Genomic DNA, 23,287 nt, shown 5'->3' on the forward strand with positions numbered 1-23,287 from the left:
AAACTTACTAGACAAATTTATAAAAAAATCAACATCTAAAATATAAAATATATATCATGCTAGATCTAATAAAACTAATTTAGAGTCATAGATTTTGGTAGAATTTTCTATAAACTTTTATCAAGGTTTTAAAAGTTTGACTTAGGACAAAGATATGACTTCTTACATTTAATAACAAAGAGAGTATAAGCATACTTGTTTCAAACTAAATAATTGTGCGCTAGTAGTATATATGCAAGAGAGACTAGTCACAACTAGCGAGAGAGCGATGGCATCGAAATGAGGAGAGGAACGAGGCAAAGCAGAAAGACGAGGAGTCGGATGTTTTTTTAAGGCAAAGCCTTAGTTCATTAATTATGGGGCGTATAAAATACATTAGGCATAAAGAGGCATCGTAGAGATAATACAAGTGATACTCTCATGGCAATATCACTCCCAAGTGTCAAGCACCTGAAGATGCCCATAGAAATACATGAGGAGATGGATATTACATCTTATGATGGTGGAATTGGTCGCATGCATCTCGCTCGGCTGACAGCTAGCACTGGCCTATAAAGTATATTGTTTGACAGAGCAGTCTATCCATGAGGATATCCGCAAAGGTCGACTCATAATTGACTCTTATTTATAATTTGTTGACGTTGGGAAAATAGAAATAGGAGAGAGAAAGAAGAGAACTCTTGATGAAGAGTGGTCAAGCTTTTTACCATTGTACATCATCACTTTCAGTGTTAACATATCATTTAAAGTCAACTTAAAGACACAACCCATTGTATTCATATTCTTATTTTAACGTGTTGACTCTAGATGAGAGAGTTTATACTGACTCTACTTTTATGTGTGGCCTTAGAACTTTGAAGTAAGGAGTATATCTTATGTATTGTTATAGGTAAAGATTTTGTTAACAAAACGGGTTTATCTTTCTTGTTCTCACTGTGCCATGGATAAAGGACAACTTAAACGGCTAAAGGTTACGAGTCGTTTTAACTTATCAGTGTCCGTGCGAGCCGATGAGTTCCACACACTGACCCAACCCGGGGGGACAAGGGTATAGGAGTGGCCAGACCTCAAATGGTGGCGTGACAGCCCGCTTCCACGAGCGCTGCAGCATTGCGACTCGATCTGCAACCGGTGACCGTTAGCGGGAATGGGGAAGGTTTCACTGTCTGTCATGCATTACCTTTTAGGGCATAATAACCCTGGTTCAAGTAAAGCATTCAGATGCTTTTGTTACTTGATAAAGGAGGAAATCAAAGCATGGGCGGAGCCACCGTGCGGGCACTTAGGGCACGTGTCCGGGCTCGCCGGCGCCGGCCTTCGGAGCTCAGACGAGCAGCTATGGCCGATCGGCCGTCTCCAGATCGAGAGTGCCCCTGAGAACGAAGCCACGATCTGTTTCTTCTGGGCCCAAACGTTATTTCCTTCCCTCCCTCCGACCGGGCCTCTTGGTTTTTCTGGGCCGTGTCTAGCCTGGGCTTGGCCTAGTCGGTCTCCACTCAGCCCAAGCGTTGATCGATCTGCCCCGGTTTCGTCTCCCTGACTCCTCGATCGATGAGTTCTGCTGCGTCTCTTCGTCTGCACGAGAAAAAGCTTCGTCTCCCTGACTCCTCGCTAGGGCTTCCTCTGCCAAAACCCCAATGCCCAGATCAAAAATCCCCACACCACTCTGCTAGCTAGGGAAGTAAGTACCTACGGGAATCGGGCTCCGGCGAGCCGCGAGGGCAGATGGCGGGCGGCTCAGGCCGGGCAGCACCTCAGGTGGCCGGCGGCAGGGATTGCAAACGCCCACGCGGAAATGGGAATTCTGGTGGGACTTCAACTCCGGAAGCGAGCAGCAGCCGGCCAAGAGGAGGCGTCAGACAACTTGGTTTGCTAATTTTCACCCTCCCTCTTCTAATATGAGTGATTGATAGATTGAGAGTTTGATACATTGAGATTGACAATCGACAGTAACTTGTTCATATTTTTGTTGGCTTGAATGGTTTATCTCAAATTAGGATTTTTGTTTTTTTTTCAGAATTGGGACAATTTTTGGTTGATAGGAGAACCCAACCGCAAGTGCAGCCACAAGACGGAGATGAAGAAGAGAACATGAGTAGTGATGAAGATGATGATATGTTCAACCCGGATGAAATTGAATCCGATCCTGCTCTTCGGATACAAATAGAAGATTATCATTCGGATGTTCAAGACCGAGTAAGAAGAGCTTACCTTTTGAAAGGTCCAACCCAACCAAATCTGCCGCATTTTGAGCGGACAAATTTTGGAAGTAAGACAAGGGCATTTTCTAAAACTTGGTATAAGAAGTATGATTGGATAGAATATAGCAAGGATCGCAATGTTGCATTTTGTTTCTATTGCTTTCTTTTGGATTGGAAGCATGCTTATAAGGCATTGCCCGGTCATGTTGGTGGTGTAGGTAGTGCACACAACAAGGCAAGGCTGCATTGTGATGATTTTCGTAATCAAAATCAAAGTGTGTCTACTAACCTTGCTAGGGCAACCGAAGAATCCAAACAACTATATAAAAGCCGTTTGCATTCTTCTCTTGGGTGTGCAAGGTATCTAATTTTTCAAGGCTTGTCTTTTCGTGGCCATGATGAATCTTCCACTTCATTGAACAAGGGTAACTTTCTTGAGATGATTGATTGGCACAAAATCAATGACGAGAAAGTGAGAGATGCTTTTGACCGTGCCGGAAGGAATTGCAAGATGCTATCTCCAGAAATTCAAAAGGATCTTTCAAAGTGTTGCACACAAGAGGTCACCGAAGTGATCATGAGAGAGATTGGTGATAGAAAATTCTCCGTGCTTATTGACGAGTCACGTGATATATCGGTGAAAGAGCAAATGGCAGTAATGTTGAGGTTAGTACTTAGTAGCAGTTCATTATTCTATATACCAATTGTTGCATGGTTGTTTCATTTTTTTTTAAACCTTATTGGAATTGTGGTTGTAGGTATGTGAGCAGCAAAGGAAAGGTTGTGGAGCGGTTTCTTTCTCTCTATCATGTCAAAGAAACTACATCAATGACACTAAAGGAAGCTCTTGATGCCATACTTGACCATTACAACTTTACCATACATAGGCTTCGGGGGCAAGAATATGATGGGGCTTCAAATATGAGAGGTGAATTTAATGGTTTGCAAAGAAAGATTCTTGATGAAAACCCTTATGCTTTATACGTCCATTGCTTTTCCCATCGTTTGCAATTGGTAGTTGTCTCAGTTGCTAGCTGCTGCTCATCCTTCATGATTTGTTTGAGTATGTCTCTTTGATTGTGACCATAACAAGTGCATCTTGCAAGAGGAGGGATATATTGACAGAGCAAACTCATCAAAATATTTTAGATGAGCTCGAGAAAGGTGAGATATTTAGTGGAAGGGGTTTGAATCAACAAACAAATCTAGTTAGACCCGGGGATACTAGATGGGGTTCACATTATACAACTTTGCTTCGGTTGAGTCAAATGTGAAAATCAGTAATATTCGTACTACGTGAGGTCAATGATGAAAGGCGCGGACCATCTCAAGCTGCAGGTTTGATAGAACTAATGGAGAGCTTCAAATTTGCTTTCGTCTTGCATCTTATGATAAAGTTGTTAGCTATCACAAATGAGTTTTCACAAGTGCTACAAATAAAAGATATCAATATTGTTAATGCCATAGAACTAGTTCATGATCTCAAAGCCCGGTTGGCCTCTATGAGAAAAGGTGGTTGGGAGGGCTTTTTCGATGAAGTTCAACACTTTTGTCAAGCCAAAGGTATTCCGGTTCCCAATATGGAAGAAAGAATACCGGTTCGGGGTCGTTCGAGGCTTGATGGGATGACTTACACGAATCTTCATTTTTATCGAGTTGAGATCTTCTATGTTGCCATTGATAAGATATGCACGGAGATGAATCATCGCTTAAATGAAGAATTTTCGGAGATAATAGTGAGCTTCTCATGCCTTACTCCAAAGAATTCCTTCTCTATGTTTGATGTTGACAAGCTTGCTAGCCTAGCTGAAATTTACCGTACTGATTTCTCTAATGATGATCGTACAACTATTAGAGATCAACTTGAGACTTACATTCTTCATGTAAGAAGGCATGCTGCATTCTCTTCATTGACTGATCTTGAAAGTTTGGCTATAAAGATGGTAGAAACCGAGAATCATTTGGTTTTCCCATTGGTCTACAAACTGATTGAGTTGGCTTTATTATTGCTGGTATCAACGGCATCGGTTGAAAGGGCTTTCTCGGCTATGAAGATTATCAAGTCTAAATTGCACAGCAGGATGGCTAATGAGTGGTTCAATGATTTGATGATATGTTACACCGAGCGAGAAATTTTTAAACAACTAGATGATGACCTTATCGTTAAGTGATTTCAAGCCATGAGGTTTCGTAGAGGACTTTTGCCAAGGCCTAGTTAGCATCTCATGGGTAAGTTTTATTTTATTAATTCCAATGTATTTAATACTTCATATTTGGATACGATGTTTTACTAATCCATTTTTTTCTCTAGATTCTCTCATGGCCTCGTTGATGTGCGGTTGATTTTGGACTTTTGTTGTCGACTTGGAAGTTGATGGTGGATTGTTAGCTAGCGGCTTGTTTGTTATCACATTTTGCGTTTATGACTATTAATATGATCTAATTGGCACTGTCGTGCAATTTTGTTTGTCGAAATGTCAACATTACCACTTATATTTTCGTACTATGAACTGTTAGTTGGGATTGGTAAACTATGAAATTTTGGTTTAACTTGTGTTGTGCTCAGTGTCTGCCAAATCACTGGCTCCGCCTATGAATCAAAGTGAGAGTTTAAAACAGAACAGCTTCACGATTTATCACTGCTGAGGAAAGCAGTTGTAAGACCGAAAAGTTACTCCAAGTAGAGAAGCTGCAAGAGTGCCGATGTAAGAATTGAAGCCGTTTTCGAGCCCTGACAGCGATATGTAGTTTCCACTGGCTGAATCTGTGAACAGTAGCCTGTCAAAAAAATCTATGAACAGTGATGTGCCGGTCGACTTCAGATTTTTTTTCTATCTCTCTCACATTTCACTACAAAATTGATGGATAATGCCCCAGATATTATTTTCTTGGATCACTACTGACGAATCATGCATGACCCATGACTCAATTTTTGGGTGCTGTGTCTAGAAGTATCTAGACATCTAGCTATTCCCATAGATTTTTCTTTGGAATACTTCGCAATGCATGGTACCAAAATGTAAGAATGCTAAGGTGCCAGTTGTTGTTGTTTGGTTGCGTTGCAGGCTAGCTTGAGAACATAAAGTACAGGCATGGCGGCGCGTACGTACACAGATCTTTTCAGCGGTGCAACATGCCGTGTTTGCAAATGTGCTGCTTCCAGCTCCTTCTGCCTTGGTAAAGAAGTTGGCCCCTAAAATATACGACGACGCCTACGCGTGATCCCACTGTGGTTGGTTGTCAGTGTGTGAAGCCGTTGAATTGCTCGACAACGCAGTTGAAGCAGGAGTATAAAACTTGCACCAATCAAGGACTGCCAGAATACAAAAATCTTGCACAACGTTTGGCACAAGAAAAGCTGTCTGCTCTTGCTCTGTGCTCTAGCCAACATTCAAAAACCGGCGACTAAACTGTCAATTCGGTGACCGATGGTCAATCATTCAACACAAGTTGTACTCTGATTGTGTATTAAAATTCTGTCAGAAAAGCATGTCTCTGACTGAGGTAACTGAATTTTAATTCTGGGCTGCTCCTGCAGTCCTGTTACTCACATGTGCACTTGCCCAGCTATGTACTCGTGCCTTTTGTGAGTCTCAGAACAAGCCCTGTCGGCGTGCCCCACGACCACAAGGACGCACTGCTGAAAACTGAATTGCAGGAAGCGACAGATCATGGCGTACGACCTTGTCCCTGCTGCTGCAAAAGCAAAGTACTCCGGGTCTTGTTTCTTTGCCTAACCATATTGGCCTGTAGGCTGTACCTAGCTTTCTCTCCGAGTGAGGTAAACAGAGAGATGATATAGTAGTAACTTAACTTAACTGTGATGCTAACAATGGTGCTGCAGTATGATCCCAGTCACGAGAGGCAGCCAGCTACTGCTATCACGTAGGAGTGTACATACGAGTCACATGGAGATCGATCTCCACACATTGGGAGCAATAACTGCAACGTGGTGTTGTATGATCTTCACATCACAGCTACTAACAACATTAGAAATTTGGACCTTCCTACCGCATCAGCATGCATGCACCGGGCCAGAACCTTTCACTCCCCGATCCTCTCGCACTTTCTGCATTTAAATCGACCCCTCTCAAGTGGCCCGGTCAAAGACAAAGCCCCCATCACTTACTTCGCCCCACCCCCACAGGACGCCCCCAAGTGTCGCTCGGTCCTAGTCTCAAAAATATCACACTCCCGCCCCTGGAAACGGCTAGCGAGCTCCACCCCACCGTATCGATCGTAAAGGCGGCCGCCCATGCAAAAAGCTGGCGTGCGATCGATCGGTCGAGTACATGCCCGATTGCCCGTCCACCAGCTCTTCCCCCACTGGGCAACCACTAGCAAGCAATCCCCCCCCCGCGCGCTGCTATATATAGTCCTCGCATCCGAGATCTTTCGACAGAATTGAAGAGCTAGCGCCGCGATTTGCCATAGCCAGCAGTGGCCCAGCTAGAGCTACCTCGCTACTCCTTCCTACTAGTGTGCAGTGTGTCTGTCTGTGTGCGTGACACGACGACTGGTCCTCCATCGATCACAAACTACACTGCACTTACGTGTCCATCCATCTCCCCAACCATGCCGGCCTTGTTCGCCGATGGCGCCACCAGCGATCCGCCTCTGGCGGACAGCTACCGCGCGCTCCTCCGCAGCGGCGGCATTGCGCATCCGCCGGAGGAGAGCTTATCACCCGTGCTGGAGCGCGACCTGCCCATGATCGACATCGAGTGCCTCATCACCACGGGCGGCGAAGGTGGCGCGAGCTCGATGAGGAAGAAGAAGGCGTGCGCGGACGCCATGGCGCGCGCGGCGTCGGAGTGGGGCTTCTTCCAGGTGACGAACCACGGCGTGGGGAAGGAGCTGCTGGAGGAGATGAGGAAGGAGCAGGCGAGGCTGTTCCGGCTGCCGTTCGAGACCAAGCGCAAGGCCGGGCTCCTCAACGGCTCCTACCGCTGGGGAAACCCGACGGCGACGTCGCTCCGGCAGCTCTCGTGGTCCGAGGCCTTCCACGTCCCGCTCGCCAGCATCTCCGGGAGGGACTGCGACTACGGAAAGCTCAGCTCACTCAGGTACGTAAAACAAAGCATGCCTTGATGCACCAGCCATATGAATGCATGTCTCTGTGTTTGCTTCGTTCTGTCACACAAACACATTTAGCCCAAGGGTCCCCACCGCTCCAGTAGTCACGCATCAATGTACGTGTACTGATCTTGCGTAGTTGCACAAAGCAGTAGGACTACTTTATAATTATGTGTAGCTAGCATTCTTTTAGACTTTCATACTACACTGCTTATGTCGATCTGCGTCCCCGATCGAGTAACTTATTGGGTTCTCTAGGACACTCGTCGAACTTACACTAATCAACTCTGCTATGATCGAGAGCAAAATTAGTAAATCAAATTTCTGATCGATCGCTATATATGTATTCGTTCCCTGTCGGCACTGGAAGCATGAGGCGCGCGGCACACTTTCTCTAGACTGGAAGCATGAGGCGCGCGGCACACTTTCCTGTCAACTTCCTCAATTCCGCTCGTTTTGAGTCTGCGAGTGACGATATCATGTGTGCGGTTGCATAGGTGCCCACGAAACATGGGGGGGTTTTCAGTACACTAACCGAATTTAACGCCTTCGTGTCCATCGAACCAGCCTACCAGCCCCATCGGCCATCACCTCGATCCCGCGCCCACGACCCGAATATTATAATTGTGTGTTGGATATACATACATGCCGGCGCACGGGTACCCTTCCATGTACAGTGACAGAAAGAGAAACATCGATCGCAATTCGCAAGCATACACAATGAACCTAAGCAGCACGCGCACGTGTATATATACCGGTAGAGTACTGCGTACGTATCATTCTACTATGCTAGTGTACTACTGTTTTCTTACTACGGTCACAGGGAAGAATTTTTACCACCAGTAGATTTTTATTTCCCTCCATAATGGCGGCTACATGAGCAGTAGCTTCAGAAAACTGTGTTATTTTTTTTAAATACAAAATTAAACTGTGTTATTGTAAACGTGACTTTTATCTGCGGGCCAGAAAAATCATAACTAATATTTCCTCCGATTCGTAATAAGTGTCGCTGATCGATGGTCGACGTGCAGGGGCGTGATGCAGGAGGTGGCGGACGCGATGTCGCGGGTGGCGGACGCGGTGGCCGGAGCGCTGGCGGAGAAGCTGGGGCAGGAGGCCGGGTCGGCGTTGTTCCCCGCGGGGTGCGACGGGACGACGTGCTTCCTGCGGCTCAACAGGTACCCGGCGTGCCCGTTCGCGCCGGACACGTTCGGCCTGGTGCCGCACACGGACAGCGACTTCCTCACCATCCTCTGCCAGGACCAGGTCGGGGGCCTACAGCTCATGAAGGATTCCCGCTGGGTCGCCGTGAAGCCCCACCCCGATGCCCTCATTGTCAACATCGGCGATCTGTTTCAGGTTAACTAACTAAACACTTACCCCGCCGCTTTAATCAGACACTCCTATTTCGTGTCTGGATCGAGGCTTTTCTTTAATTTTGGTTCCCCCGTATGTTCTAGGCGTGGAGCAACAACAGGTACAAGAGCGTGGAGCACAAAGTGGTGGCCAACGCCAAGGCGGAGCGCTTCTCCGTCGCCTACTTCCTGTGCCCGTCCTACGACGCGCCCGTCGGCACTTGCGGCGAGCCGTCGCCGTATAGGTCCTTCACCTTCGGGGAGTACAGGAGGAAAGTGCAGGACGATGTCAAGAGGACCGGCAAAAAGATTGGTCTCCCCAACTTTCTCAAACATCCTCCCATAGTCGACGGCCTCAAATGATCAAGATTCCAGAGCAATCGTTCTCTGTTCTCAACGTAGAAGCGTGTGCCCGCTGTTTGGACTTGGAGGAAATTCTCTCCTTTTCTTCTTTTATTTTTTCTTCATTTCATTTCTTTTGGACCCTTTTCCGCCTAGGCGTAGGTACTATACACGAGATAATGATGTAGGCACTTATTATCATCAAATACGGCCTTTTCTTTTAGAAAATCAATCAAATATTACTATTTTTTGCTGTATTTCATTACTTAAGCGGAAGAGTACAAAAGGCCTCATAAAGAGGAGAATACAGAGGGGGCACATGGGCAAACCGCTATGCGGACAAAACAGCAAAGACAAGCAAATATCTATAAACTCTGTAAAGTTATAAAGTTGAACCCCACTAAGTGCAGTTAATTTAACAAACTAAACATGCAGTCTATCCACATCAGCATTCTCTCGAAAAAAATCACGTCAGCATTTGTATCTAATTTTTAATTTCTAAACCACGTCACCCCTTTTCTAACAGGTTTTTCACCCATACAACGTCGTCCCGGACTCCCGTTCCAGCACGAGGTTTCGCTAGAATCACGAATCTACCAAGTTCATAGCCCACCCAAGAAATCTGGCCCAAGTTTTCAGCCCACCACGTTCAACAGACCGTTCTCATGGGCCTTCCAGCACGTACCTTTTATTCTCCCAGACGTTGCCGTTTCCTCTTCTTCTCTACCGAACGTTCATTTACTTCCCACATTCATCGGCAGCATCTAACCCGTCGCCACGCCGGATGCTCTCCCGAACTGACGAAGGGAGTTGATCAGTCGTGCTCCACTGTTCCCTTCAAAGGCCTGCCCCCTCCTCCTCTGTCACTGCCCCGTCCCTAGGGTTCGCCCGCCTCGCCTGCGCCGTCGCAGTGATGCCCCAGCCTCAGCCCGGCGTCGCCTCAATAGGCGACGTGGGGCACCATCCCGTCGTCCATGCCGCCGCTGCAGCACTGTGTGCCCCCTCAGCAGCACCAGGCGCCTCACTTGCCGTAGATGTGGGACCAGGTGCCTCCGCCCCAGCAGGCCGCTGCGTACGGGCAGGTGCATGTCCGCCTCCCCAGGCCGCCTTCTGCGGTGCGCCGGCGGCCCCTGCACCGGCAATGGCGTCGAGGAGGCAAATGGTGATGATGACAAGCCGCCATTAACACCATCGTTTATATGAGCACCTGGTGAGTTTCCGCAGTCCTCGACTCGATTTTACACGCTAGAGGGGTTTCTGATATAAGTGATGGTGTTCCTGGTGGATAGGCTGCAATTTCAGTGTGTTTGATGCAATCATCAATCAGCCCAATATTATTGCTGTTGGGGTTAGGCATGTTTGATGCAATTTTACTATCGTGCCTAGGATTAGCAGGATTCACACGTTCAAGCTTCAACAATGTTGTGCTCCATTTATTTCTACTGCAGGTCTGTGTAGGCTGTAGCTTCTTGACTCTTATGCTTGGTGTTTCCATCAATACACAAGACCAATATTTTTTCGTTGCTGCTACTCATATGTTGCAGGAGATATGGACTACAAACACGAGAACATCACATGTTCATGTATCATTTTTAATGTATTTCAGAAATTGAGGTTAGTACCTTCAATTTCATCTGTTCTTTTTCTTCGCAAAAAAAATTCATTTGTTCTTTTCACTGAAACTTATATTCTTTCCATCTTCGTTACTCTGATTCAGCTTAGCATAGTTGAGAATGTTTTAAAAAACATTTGACGGAAAAGAAAATTTAAATTTCAGAAAGCTAAAACATTGAAATTTTGCGGCATATTTTTTTAGCAGTCGAACATTGCTTCATATTTGGGGTCCTGCTAATTTTCTATCTTGCAGATGTAAATGTGCAGATAATGATATTCCCATGTGAGTAAATTTTCTAATTTGACACTTATTAGCTGACTTTTTACCATAAATGATTGCCAATGTCTTGGGCTGCAATAAGTTTCTGAACTGTGGTCTCTACTGTGTGAGAGCAAAAATCAAGTTGTCACACCCATGACCAAAGAAGAAAGCTACACGCGAGTTAAGCTGGTGATGATGTGCATACCATAATCTCATGACAAATGAAATTTGGAGTTCAAACATATATCCGAAGGACGGCTAAAGTTTATGTGAACATGTTCCAACGAAGGATTTCATTTCCATTCTGAATTGTAAGCATTCATAGGTTTCAAACCCACTACACGGCAATACTAAATTTATGTTAGAGTGTCATGCAATGGACTTTCTTTTAACCATGCTTTTCCGCAGCAACGCGCGGGGAATTCATCTAGTTACTATTATTAGTGGAGTGTACTTGTGTGAGGTATTTTTAGACGAGTTTCCCTCGCAGAGGTGGAGGTTTCTGTGGGGCGGCTGACGATCGGGGGAGGCAACGCGTGGGCGCATGGGCAGCAGCAGACATAGCGTCAAGCAGTTTGGCCGTCCCACTTTGTTTTGTCAAGCTGCATGACAAACTCATGTGCGATTCGCCGCATTCAAAATATAATAATAAGTAATAAATTCAATAAGCATAAAAAATGAAGTCGTCACGAGCCACGAGGAAATTAGCATGGAATTAATTTGAAAAAAGCATGACATTAGCAACAAATTAATATGAAAACAAATCCTTATCTTATTCTCACGGTCTCACCCATTCTGTCATCTCCCTCACCGAGACAGCCCCTCACAGTCTCACCTAGAAACCCCCTTTCCAATCTCCCTATCTTCCACCTCACCGATGAAAATAAAGTGAGTCTTTGTGCGCCACTGCAAATCTAGCTCAACGCAAATCAAGTACTTCGTCCGTCGGGAAATAAGTGAATTGGATATGTATAAGAATCTATACAAATAGAAGTCACTTATTTCGAGACAAAGATAGTACCAATGATATCAAGTCCGGGTCCGTTGCCCTGTAGTAAATATTAGCCGTCCATTTAAGAAGATCTAATAGTCTAGATGATAATATACGACCAGATAAAAACGAGCAGTGTATCGCACTGTTGGACCCCGTCGTCTCCCACCTCCGACCCCCCTCGTCTCCCGTGATCCCACACCGCCGCCAGGCCTTCCCCCACCCAGGCGGTCCCCAGCTCCAATGCCACGCCGGCAAGCATCCACACCACCAGAAGGGACCGGTGGGGCCTGGAGGTCAACCGACGGCGCCTAGAGGTCGAACAGAGGCGCTGGGCCGAGGTCGACGAACCCCTCTATGACGGCCGGGGCGAGCTCGAAGATCGGCTGCGCCGGCGAGGTTTACGTTCGGCAGCGTGTTTTTTCTTCTTCTTTTCTTCGAGAATACGACCGGCGGCAAGTGGGGCCTTCCGGACGGGGCGACGAAGGCAGATGGGAACAGGCAAGAGAGAGAGAAATGGGCTTCAGCCTGTCAGGAAAAAAGAATTGAGAAATGGGCTAAATGAAAATGTCTATACTACCCTTACCAAATCAAGGGTGGAGATCTGTGTACTTCTTCTTTAATCACGGCAGTATAGGGATACCGTAAAATTGCTCGGGAAACAAATGTCCTGCCAATCTGTCCGCGAGTACCGAGCAGGTAGAACCGTAGAAGGGCAGGCTATGTGCATGACAGCATGAGCCATGTATTTTAATTGGTGGGCCTTGTGATCACGATACCAGCAGCCAGGAGGGAACAAACTTGTTGTTTGCTGGGCTTTGTTTTGTCTATTGGAGATGGGCTTTTATTTTGTCTATTGGAGATGGACTTTATTTTGTCTATTGGAGAAATGTTTGTTTTTGTACATGAGATCGTATCGTGTTTCATACAAACTTTGCTAAGTTTCAAAATTCATTTTTTTTTTCAAAATATATCCAGTGGTAGTCTTATCTTGATGACCTCGTCACTATGAACACAAACCGTCATGAATGATAAATCGAGCGGCTGGTCAAAAACTTACAGAGATTCAAGTTTGGGGCTCTGTTGCTTGATGGATGAGACTATTGATAAAGTCATTACAGGTGATAACCTACCACTAAAAGAATAGCATCAGTTAAATTATCGTGAAATAATAATTCAGATAAACGCGAGGACCCGTGCCAAGTCTAGTACTTGAACTTTAGTGGGCTGACTTAAAGAGCTTCATGCGCTAGCCAACGCAACCAAAAAACCGATCTGATAAAAAGAGCTACGCAATCCACTTATATTTCAACACTCCCCATCACGTGTGGCTCCCTCAACCTAAACGTGGACCGAAAGTAGTTCGCAATTTAATTACGTTAACCGGGTCTCGAACTCGATACCTGTTGGCTCTAATACCATGAAAAGCTTCATGCACTAGCCAACGCAACCAAAAAACCGATCTGATCGAAAGGGTTAGGCAATCCACTTATACTTCAACCATTTTGAAGGAGCGATCCGCAAAGACGCTTCGCATTGACGACTGTCTTCCATGTGTGTTTAATACGAGCTGTGAAGTCATCCTGTGATGACGACCAAGTCCCCCTTGTTCGACACCACGTGACAGCTATCTCCAGTGCTAAAGACTATTCAATTACTTTAAATTTGTGACATTAATTTACAATTAATCGATGATTTTCTTAATTGGTTAATAGATTTTCAAATTAATCATGAGATAAAACTACTAAGTTTGACTTATAATCCCAGAGTTGCCAAATATACTAGTGACAACTTCGGTTAATCGAAAACATGTTATACATCATACATTATTGAAAGGATGTCAGATATTTGATTATTTCTTTTTAGAAAAACGAGATATTTGATTTAGATCGTTGAAATCTTTTAGACCCACCAGGAAGTACTCCTGTACATACCATGTAAGTAGAGACGACACTCATAATCCAGCGTGACCATTTAAGATGGTCCATGACTATTATCTTTGCTAAAACTTGGGAACAACGATTTGCAATAAAGTACATGTAGAGAGACAGCGGCCGGTCCACATGCAGCGCCACACGGTCCACGGCCGAGGCCGCGTGTCAGCGTCTGTATATAAAGAACGGCCAGACACGGCTAATCAGGCCAGATAGAACAACCGTAGGCAGGGGGCGGGGCCAGACGGCTAGTACTCCCTCTCTGTCTCGTAGCTCGCTCCCCTTTTCTCTCTTGCTCTCTCTCGCGCTCTGCAGCAGGGGAGACCCGAAGAGCAGTCACGCGGCGCCGGGTAAACTGGTAAAGCAGCGCAAGGTACACGAGCCATGTTCCTCTCCATTGCTTTATTTCCCCTGCGCTCGGTTCATACAGTATAAGCGGTAAATTGACATGTCAGTTGCAGCGGCTATAAGCTGCTTCGACAGAATCATTAGGGCGTGGTTAATTTCGCTCTCTGCGTCGAGAGGAACAAACAGAACGGGAGCACTGTTCTCTCTCGGGTCAATCTTAAACTTCGATCGCATCGATCAAGTCTTAAATATAGAAAAGGGGGTTTCTTTGGGGGGTTGGGGTGGGGTGGAGTGGTGGTGGAGGGTGGAGAGCATCTCTGCGAAGAACGAGAGTGAGGTTCCCTCGTCCTATCTCTTCTTTGGGTCAATTTGGTTGGAATACCTCTTTTGAGTAAGTCATGCCTAGAGAGTATGACGGGGGAGGAAGAACCCGGAGCCAGCGAATTTTACAGATTAAACATCGGATCGGATTTGGGACGGTCTGCGGATCGGTAATGTAGGGGGGATCTGAGATGGCTCTGTTCGTACTTGCCCCTCTTTCTTTTCTTTTCACATCTCGATTCAGGAGAAGCTGATGCGGATCGGATGCGTGCTTTGGGGTTTTGATCAAGCGTAATATGAATGTTTGTCCTGCGCTGTTTCTCATCTTCTCAACTAGAGTACTGTACTTCTTTAATCCCCTCTTGATTGTTTAGTTCTGCTCCGCTGAAAAATGCACCCTTCTTCTCGTAACGTCACCAATGCTACCCTTCCCTTTTCTATAGGCATTTTGTCCTCAATCGTTCCTGCTCATCTGGCTCTGTTTTCTACTTGGAAAACTATGAAATAAAGCCCCTCACAGTTTGTGCGCACGAGCTGCGTTCTTGAATCAAAATGCTTTTGATGAGGAAGTAGGAAGGGCCCTAAATGGGTTAGAATAAATATTGCGTACGGGTCGTATACGACGCTCTTAAATTCCTCTTTGGTTCCATGGATGTCTTTCTATATCTGCAAGTTGATGGAGGAAATATCTGTCCTGTTCCTTTATTTGTCTCGTTTCTTTTGTTCCATTGCCTTTCAGTGGCAGCTGAATGTTATATAGCCATCTTCCTGTAAATTCATTATAGGGGTATGCTTATTGGTAAAAAAAAAAACCATTCGTTAGTATCTAAGACAGCAACCTCGAAAAGCATTATCCCTTTCTTTATTGGTATTGCGCAGTGAAATTTTAGGAGTTAGCACATGCATGGAGATAAAGGGGAAAAGAGAGAAGAAAACCATATATTGGCCCCTCAGCTTTCGTTTTCGGAAGTTGATGCAATCAGCAGCTATCTTTGTCTGTCCCCATCCTCTTACTACTCTGAAAACTGAAACAGCCACATTAGAATATGTAGGACCCACCACTCAGCTGCTCATTGAACATATGCAATACGGAGTATCACAGTTTTGTTGACTGTCAGATCATACATTTTAGAGTGGTGCGGGGAGTGGATAGGAGGGAAAAACAAGGCAGCTTGAGTTGATCATCTAATGCTGGTTTAAACCTAATATTGAGGTCAATGGAGACGAATTATAAGTCGGCATGTGTTCTGTCTGTTCGGCATGACAGTACTTACTCGGCTTTCTTAACTAGTACTACAGTACTACTTTAGAAACAGTTTTGAACTGATAAGACAAAGACTTTCACTTGTCACACTTGAGGAATAACAAGGTTAATTTCATGTATATATGTGGTTATGTGCATAAGATGGATCTGCATAATTAAGTAATTGACTAAAAACTGCTATTGGGCTGTTCCAGCATACCTTCTCAAAGAAGTTTCATATACGGAGTTGTACTCTTTTTTTAGGATGTACTGAGGTTTATCATTAAATTATTGGACGTTGTTTACATAATGTAAATCTGAATTTTGCTAAAGATCTTGCTTCAGAGAAAAATGATATTGCTTCAGAAAAAGGCAAGAGAAGGTAAGAACGTATGGTTGCAAGAGTTTTGGATATGATTATCTCATTTTCCCTGTGAAAATGTTCTTATGGCTTCTCCTGCCGCCACCTCTCTTGATATCCAACCCTGCAACTCTACAAGGCACCACTTACCTGAACGTGTCTTCCTTTTTCTGCGTTTCAAGAACGTCACCCCTGACCAATCTTCTATTTTCTCATTGACCAATCGAGGCTTTTTTATTTTTTTATTGGCATGCACCCGGTGACACCTGTTGCTTCCTTAATGTCCAAGAATCAGTTTCCCTCAGCCTCAACACTCATTCTATAAATTGATAGGTTTTGATCTTTTCCTACAGAAATAAGGATAAGAGGAAGCAGTACAAAGCGATGGATTGTGGGATTGAATTGAAGGGATGTGTTTGCCGGATCAAGAACTGTGCTACTGAGCTCTTCTCAATGGAGGAGGATTTGATGATTGATGATGAAGAGTCATGGAACCTAGTTGGGAGGGACCTCCGGCTGAAGGCCACCTTCTTGTATATTGACCTCAGCCGTGTGATCTCCTCCTGCGGAAGTGATGAGTGCAAGAAGACGCTCACTCGCCTAGCCAACAAGTTCCTCTACTTCATGGATGAGGTGATGATTACTTGCTTCCCCTTGTTAGCAACCTTCGGCTCAAAGCATGTCTTATTTCATTGCAAATTTACACGGCTTCCTTATTGGATTTTACAATTTTCTCAATATTCCGAGTAAACTTAACTTACTATTCCAACCTGATAGTTTGGCTTTCCTATCTTTATAAGATTGGGCAGTGCCCGCCGTTTTAGTTATAAGAAGAAATTCAGCCCAAAATTTTCTTAAGCTGATAGTTCAGTAAGTGGTTCAGTTTATTTTAGAGCAGCCTATAGGGAACACTTGGATCTTATGTGTGTTTAAATACATGTCCTCCCTATAGCAAGTCATTATCACTTTTTTACCCTTTTTGTTTTGACGGAAGTTGTTATGGCTCATGACTGGACATTAGCAAATAATAGTTTAAGTGCCTGTTCACCACCAGCAAAAAAGTTAGCGCAATTGCACTTAGTCCTTATTGGCTCCTTTGCAATGTAAATTTTATTCATACCAGTCGTCGGTCAACTTTACGAAATCGTTGTTTGATGTTCCCTATAGTGTACAATAAACCGATGCGACAATGATTTGGGCAAGTAGCCCACTTTGATATTTGGATTCGTTTGATGCTAACTGATTCAAGATGTCCTTTGCTCAAATGGCAGTTGGAAGATGCTGTGAAGAGCAGAAGCGTCCCCCTCATGCAGATGTGCTACAGTGACACAACCCATGTTCTCCGGGAGGTGGTCGCCGCCCTTGTGCCGTCCCATTAGTCTAGCCTTAGCCTTCATGTTGTGTGAACTTGAAGAAGGAGAGGGAGAGAGCAAGATCTGGGAGCTTCACATTTCTTGGAAGCAAGAAATGGCCCTAAAACTTGTACAAATAGGATAAGCTGGTGTGAGAGAAACGAGGCACAGATTGCTTGCCTATGTAATGTACATACCCTAAGATGGGTTTAGAGTCGAAAGCAAACAACATTAACATTGTTAGCGTCTATGCTTGTCCGGTTGTCCCCTGAGGCGTTGTTTGGTACCGTGAGGCTTGGTACTAGCCTATTTTTAAGGCACGAGCGTATTGGGAGAGGATAAACTCTAGAAACACTCAAAAAAACATTAGTGCCAAACAAAGTCTGAGGTGTTTTCCTGAAGTTTTCTCGTTTTCTTTTTACTGCTTTATATTGCTGATACTTTCAACGATCCTACACCACGTCCGCGACACGGTGTAAATGACCAACGGTGGCTTTGACAGCAAACACAGCAAGCTCGCACGTTAAATTATCTCTCATATCTAACTCCATCTATGCTACTTCCTCTCGTCCTAAATTCTTGACTCAAATTTGTCCAAATATGGATGTATCTGTTGTTAAAAAGCGTCTAGTTATATGTAATATTTCGACAACAATTTAGAATCGGAGTGAGTACTATGTATTCTATAAGACGTTTTAGTTTTGTAGTCGACAAATTTAAAGTTTGATTAAACTTATAGAAAAATCTGTCTACATCTACAACACCAAATCACTAAATCACTAAATCCGTTCGATATTGTAGATATTAATTTCTCTATAATTTTGATCAAAGTTTAAAATTTTAACTTAGAACAAATTTTATTATGATTTGGAACGGATCGGGACCCGGTTACCTCTTATCCGAAATAGATGGCTGTGCACACCTGGACCCATTGAGATCCGCCATGGCATTGCAGCTCGCCATCCAGGCACTCGCCGCAAGCCTCTCCCCCGCTCCCAACAAACCAACCAAGCCGCCGAGCCCGAGCAATGGCCATCAGCAACCGCAGGAACCAATCATCACCAGCAGAAGCAGAAGGCTCGCGATTGTCGGCACGGCGCTCATGGCGTCCCATCTGCTGCCGCCCGCGACGGGCAGCGCCGGCGCGTTCGACCTCCGGCTGACCGTGCCGGAGCAGTCGAGCGAGGAGGCCGAGGCCGTGGTGAGGACCGACGCGAGGAACCTGGTCCGCGTCAGGGACCTCATCGACGCCCGGTCCTGGCGGGAGCTTCAGGCGTCGCTCCGGGCCAGCGCCGCCAACCTCAAGCAGGACCTGTACGCCATCATCAATGCTAAGCCCGCGAGCCAGCGGCCCGAGCTCCGCAGGCTCTACTCCGACCTCTTCAACAGCGTCACCAGAGTAGGGAAACATCGATGCGCCTCCTCTGGTAGGCAATCGAAAGAGTCACGCAATGGTGTGTTGGTGTGCTGATCTTGCTTTGCTGTTGTGTGTGGATGCAGCTGGACTATGCGGCCAGGGATAAGGACGAACTCCAAGTAAAGGAATACTACGGCAACATGGTCGCTGCCATTGACCAGATTTTTGCCAAAATCATGTAGTTTTTGCACGCACTGTCTCAATTCAGGTTAGAGGGAGAGATTGGATAAAAAACTAGACGTCTGGATTACATTCAAATACAGGGAGAACCGAAGGCTTCTTTTTTCTTTTGCTACGTAGCTACTCCTTATTATTAGCTTCCTGTGCTAGATCTTCTTCTATTTACTCTACTCTCTGGAGGAGAAATCCAAAAGAATCAATATTTGCAGGTGCAGCAAGACCAGAAAAACTGCAGTTTCCTGAAACCATCACTGCTCCACAACTCTTCAGCCACCAATATATATTTAGGCTTGTTGCGGTGCAATGGATGAGTTCAGGCACCTGTCATTGGAGCAGAGTGGTTTCTCAGTCACCTCCCCTTTTGCTTCAAGATAGAGAAAGAAGGTTCCTTGGTGATCCTATTCATCCCAATCTGGCGCTTATACTGAAATAGTTTTTTTTTCTCTTTTTCTTCATTGATTCGTCAGACTACCAATGAAGTTTCAGTGTCTGCCTCATCTGTGACCTGTTTGGCTGTGGTTCACCATCCTCTTGGCTCCTCCTTGAAATGCCTGTTTCCAAGAACTTGTGCCTAAGAGAGAAAGGTTACTTGGTACTAAACGGCACAAATCAGGTATTTCGAAATTCAGAGAAGTTCATGAAAGAATATGAATCACTAGGTAAAATGCTAATCTTCAGACTGGTTTATAACGAGAATGTGTCATCTAGTGACAGGACCTTGAAGAACCTACCATTGTAAGACCAGGGAGCATGTAGCTAGCCAGATTTTCATTCACTGAAATTGGCAATTGAGGCATCTTACTCATTATTCCAGGCATTTGGCTCATGCTGTTTATACAAGCAACATCATTAGAGGCAGGATTGCTTTTCTTCATAAGCATAAATATAATATTCTACAACTGAATTATACATGCATCACAGGTGGAATATGCTTACGTTTGTAAAAGACCATCGATGTTACTTCTGATGCGATGGAAGAGGTCGATGTTGTTTTGAGCCTGGAAGAATATAGTTGACATGAAATTCATTCTTCAGACAATAATTCAGGATGAAGGCTAACTGACAGTACATGGAGCACCTGCATTCTGTCGTGCGAGTAATTGCACATGGAAGGAAAATATACCAACCTGGAATGTTACAATATTTGTTTCAATCTGACTCAGAAGCCGATTGTTTTCTTCCAGTATATGGTGCACTGCACGATCTATCTCAGAGGCTACATGGTGGAATATATGCACTTGGTCATATTATAGACAAATGGATGGAAACAAATGGAAAGGAATAGCTGAATCTTGTCAACTATCAGGATCCCCTAATCTGTAAATTATATTTGAAGATCAAGAGGTAATGATTTGTGATCATTTGGTAAGTCTCATCCTCGAAAAATACCACATAGTGGATGCTCTATATGACCCAATGTTTGGCCCAACAGATTCTACATGTCCACAGGTACTGAAAGTCCAGCGAATGAATTCTAAAATGACAGCTTTCTCAACCATCTATGCAGATACTAAAGCCCTGCCTTTTTCAAGTAATTCCTTCCTATCTGGGATAAATTTTGAAATGGGGTCAATAAAACACAGAGTCAGCTAAATTATCTACTGCACATCTCTTGTTAAAATTAATGTTAACTTGTGAGGTAAAAGTATTAAGACCACATTCAAAATGACACAGGATAATAGTAGGAAGTACTGAAAACATAGTGGAATGTAAGTTTAGTTAGAGATTGGTTAGCTCAAATGAAGTAAATTTCATTTCCTCTGCTTCTCCCTTCAAGACTTGTTTTTTCTTAGATGTGCTCTTTTTTTCAGTTAATTGCTTATTGCAGTAGAATACTCACCTACTAGAATAAATACAGTAGATAGATGGATATATGGAAGCAATCAACTCGTCCTGATACATTATAAAAAATGGTCTGATATTCAAGTGACCTACCAACCTTCAGATGGAAATAGACTATTTTGAATGTCACTAGACACAAAGGAAGAGACTCTTGTGTCCCTCTGAACAGGATGACTTGTACCCCATGATGAAGGCTCTACCATTTTCTCCTGAAAAATAACCATGAGTAACGCTGTCAAAAATATGTACATAAAAGTATGATATGCATGGGAATGATAAATTCTTATCCATATTCACATAAGTATGCTTTTACCTACTCAAAATTCTCAAAAAGTTTCTTTGAGAAATACATTTGTAAGGAACTGATCATATACTTTCGGTGCCTTTCTTCTTATTATTAAAAAAGATATGTAGTTCCTCCTAGGTATTCTTGTTTAAATAAACACCTTCATAACAATTTGAACTGAAATCTTTCGTATTTTCTCTATTAATTGTGTGCAAATGGTAATTAAGGATGTTATAAGGAGAAGACTCTAAGGAGAAAGTTCATCAAATTGAAAGAAAGATGTTAATACCTTTCTATCTTTCACTTTTCTGCCAATATGATGTTCTGCAGGCTTCCGCCGTCTTGTATTTTGTTTGGTCTACAAAGATCAAATCGTTAACAATATAAATGTGAAATAAAAGGAAAGCACTACGTCAGCTTGGAACATGTCTTTTAAAAAGTATATACTGGACATAAAAATGCCTACCTTTTCCACAAAACTATGTATAACATGTTGGTCCATGGGAAAAAAAATCCAGGTGAAAAAGGAATTACAATTTCATTTTCAGTAGTACTGCTCAGGCAAGTATTACCAATTCAGCTGTTGTAGCTAATAAATATATTCAGCCAAAAAGGTGGAACACTGATCAAATAATATATGCATGCTTTATTGTTCTGTGATGGAACAAGAAGATGCTTTCTTTGATATACCTTTCCTTTTAGGTAACACTAATGCACAACAATAAAATAGCATACCGAATGGATACACTGATTGCCAACTCATGTCCCACTATGCAGTCCAAAATGCACAGATGAGTATTTGTATACACATTGAGAATAACTGCATCTATCGCGCATACTAGTATGTTCATATCAATCCTGAGATGCAACAAATTTTAGCATGTTCCCTAAAAAGAGCTGCTCTAGTAGAAAAATATGTCAATTTCTTGTTGTACTGTTGTACAAGGAAATCGTCAATATATTTGTGTGGATACCTTCCTTAATGTTTACATCTTTTCAGTGCTTAGATCTAAATAAGCAGATTTCCCTTCTTGGGCATGACTATTTACTGATGTAGCACACCTCAAACAGATCATCCTTGTAGTCACACACACAGAAAAAAAAATATAGTATGTCCAACATAGAGATTACTTACCCCTATCCATTGGCATCTCATCGCGACATCTCTCACTGTCTTGGTTGGTATTGCAGCTGCTATCTTTATATACTTCATGATGCCTTGTTCATTCACATACCTGAGAGTATTGGCACACCAAATCAGGTAAACCAAGGATGTACATGAGGGGTGAACCAATGAATGCAAACTTCAACAGAAAACGAGAAGGAAAACTTTATGCTAGCTTCAACCAACAGGATAACAAGACCTCCATTTAAACAGTTACGGTATAAAGCTCAACAACGGAGAACACCACAAGTTGTATATTAATTTGCATATGACAACATTCATGCAAGTGGGGGGAATAGCTTACTTGTCCAGGCAATCTTTCAGCACTTCGAGCTCAAGGTACGACCAATCCGCGGCCAAGGGTCCTCCGTATTTCAGGCTCGGTGCGGAATCAGCAGCCATGCTTGATGAGCTGGTGGAAACAGCCACAGACGGCGTGGTGCTGCTCATCATCGCCATAGTGCTGTCCATGCCGCTGGAACAGTCCAGGTACACCGGCATGCCTCCTGACCCGCTGCTTGTCGCGCTTGTCTGAAATGAAACCACATCCTGGGTGCAGAACGGCTGCGAAAATGCCCTGAAGTTTTGGTTAGGATCATCTGCCATCTGCATGCCCAGCAAATCCTCCAGGACGGAATTTGGTACTTCCAGCCTTGAAGTGTTCACTCCAATGTATAGAACAACTTCAGAGTACCGGTAGCAGATCAGTGCTTCGTGTTATACTTTGTTACAGGTCATGCTGCATTTTCACACAACGTGGAAGATTTTGTGCCTGCTGCTCCAATAATCCCTCCAAGTATGGATTGCTGGCAACAGTCCCTGCAGATGCAATTGGGCAGTCAAAGAATTTAGAATCTTCAAAACTCAATACAGGAAACAGTATCAAGTAATGTTTGACGACAAACAGAAAACTCAAAACCAAAATCAAAATTGCCTCAGAAGAGAACTATGATCAACAGAAAGAGCTATATATACTCTGACACAAAGATAGAATGGT

The 23,287-nt window shown here is 44.1% G+C and overlaps 3 protein-coding genes and 1 long non-coding RNA gene across 8 annotated transcripts; 3 read left to right on the forward strand and 1 right to left on the reverse strand.

Annotated features, from left to right (window-relative positions):
- The first annotated feature begins 6,409 nt into the window (after positions 1-6,409).
- On the forward strand, positions 6,410-9,231 carry LOC100825573 (gibberellin 2-beta-dioxygenase 8). The gene is made up of 3 exons (XM_003581390.3): positions 6,410-7,267; positions 8,309-8,636; positions 8,738-9,231. Exons 1-3 carry the CDS (start codon positions 6,777-6,779, stop codon positions 8,993-8,995), a joined length of 1,077 nt encoding a protein of 358 aa, XP_003581438.1. The 5' UTR covers positions 6,410-6,776; the 3' UTR covers positions 8,996-9,231.
- Positions 9,232-13,986: 4,755 nt separating this feature from the next.
- LOC100823944 (photosynthetic NDH subunit of lumenal location 3, chloroplastic) lies at positions 13,987-17,801 on the forward strand. 2 transcript variants are annotated; one of them, XM_010241848.2, is made up of 3 exons: positions 13,987-14,148; positions 16,402-16,681; positions 17,320-17,801. In XM_010241848.2, the coding sequence occupies exons 2-3, from the start codon at positions 16,433-16,435 to the stop codon at positions 17,425-17,427; spliced, it is 357 nt and encodes a 118-aa protein (XP_010240150.1). In that variant the 5' UTR covers positions 13,987-14,148; positions 16,402-16,432; the 3' UTR covers positions 17,428-17,801. The 2 variants fall into 2 exon arrangements, with proteins under 2 accessions (XP_010240150.1, XP_014751434.1); XM_014895948.2 differs by lacking the exon at positions 13,987-14,148 and adding an exon at positions 14,184-14,455.
- Positions 15,285-18,424, reverse strand: LOC104585386. 2 transcript variants are annotated; one of them, XR_733168.3, is made up of 2 exons: positions 18,293-18,424; positions 15,285-15,462 (listed from the first exon to the last, which is right to left on the reverse strand). It is a non-coding gene; the product is annotated as an uncharacterized LOC104585386 (long non-coding RNA). The 2 variants fall into 2 exon arrangements; XR_002960817.1 differs by having other exon boundaries at positions 15,285-15,469; positions 18,293-18,420.
- On the forward strand, positions 18,293-23,045 carry LOC100824557 (psbQ-like protein 3, chloroplastic). Of its 3 annotated transcripts, XR_002960816.1 has the most exons (4): positions 18,325-18,827; positions 18,901-19,610; positions 19,706-22,779; positions 22,850-23,045. XR_002960816.1 is itself a non-coding variant. In XM_014895947.2 (2 exons), the coding sequence occupies exons 1-2, from the start codon at positions 18,344-18,346 to the stop codon at positions 18,997-18,999; spliced, it is 555 nt and encodes a 184-aa protein (XP_014751433.1). In that variant the 5' UTR covers positions 18,293-18,343; the 3' UTR covers positions 19,000-20,358. The 3 variants fall into 3 exon arrangements, 1 of the variants encoding a protein (XP_014751433.1); XR_002960815.1 differs by lacking the exon at positions 22,850-23,045 and having other exon boundaries at positions 18,293-18,799; positions 19,919-20,366; XM_014895947.2 differs by lacking the exon at positions 22,850-23,045 and having other exon boundaries at positions 18,293-18,799; positions 18,901-20,358.
- Positions 23,046-23,287: the final 242 nt, after the last annotated feature.

Source organism: Brachypodium distachyon, chromosome 5 (genome assembly GCF_000005505.3).
Source record: "Brachypodium distachyon strain Bd21 chromosome 5, Brachypodium_distachyon_v3.0, whole genome shotgun sequence".
NCBI lineage: Eukaryota > Viridiplantae > Streptophyta > Magnoliopsida > Poales > Poaceae > Brachypodium > Brachypodium distachyon.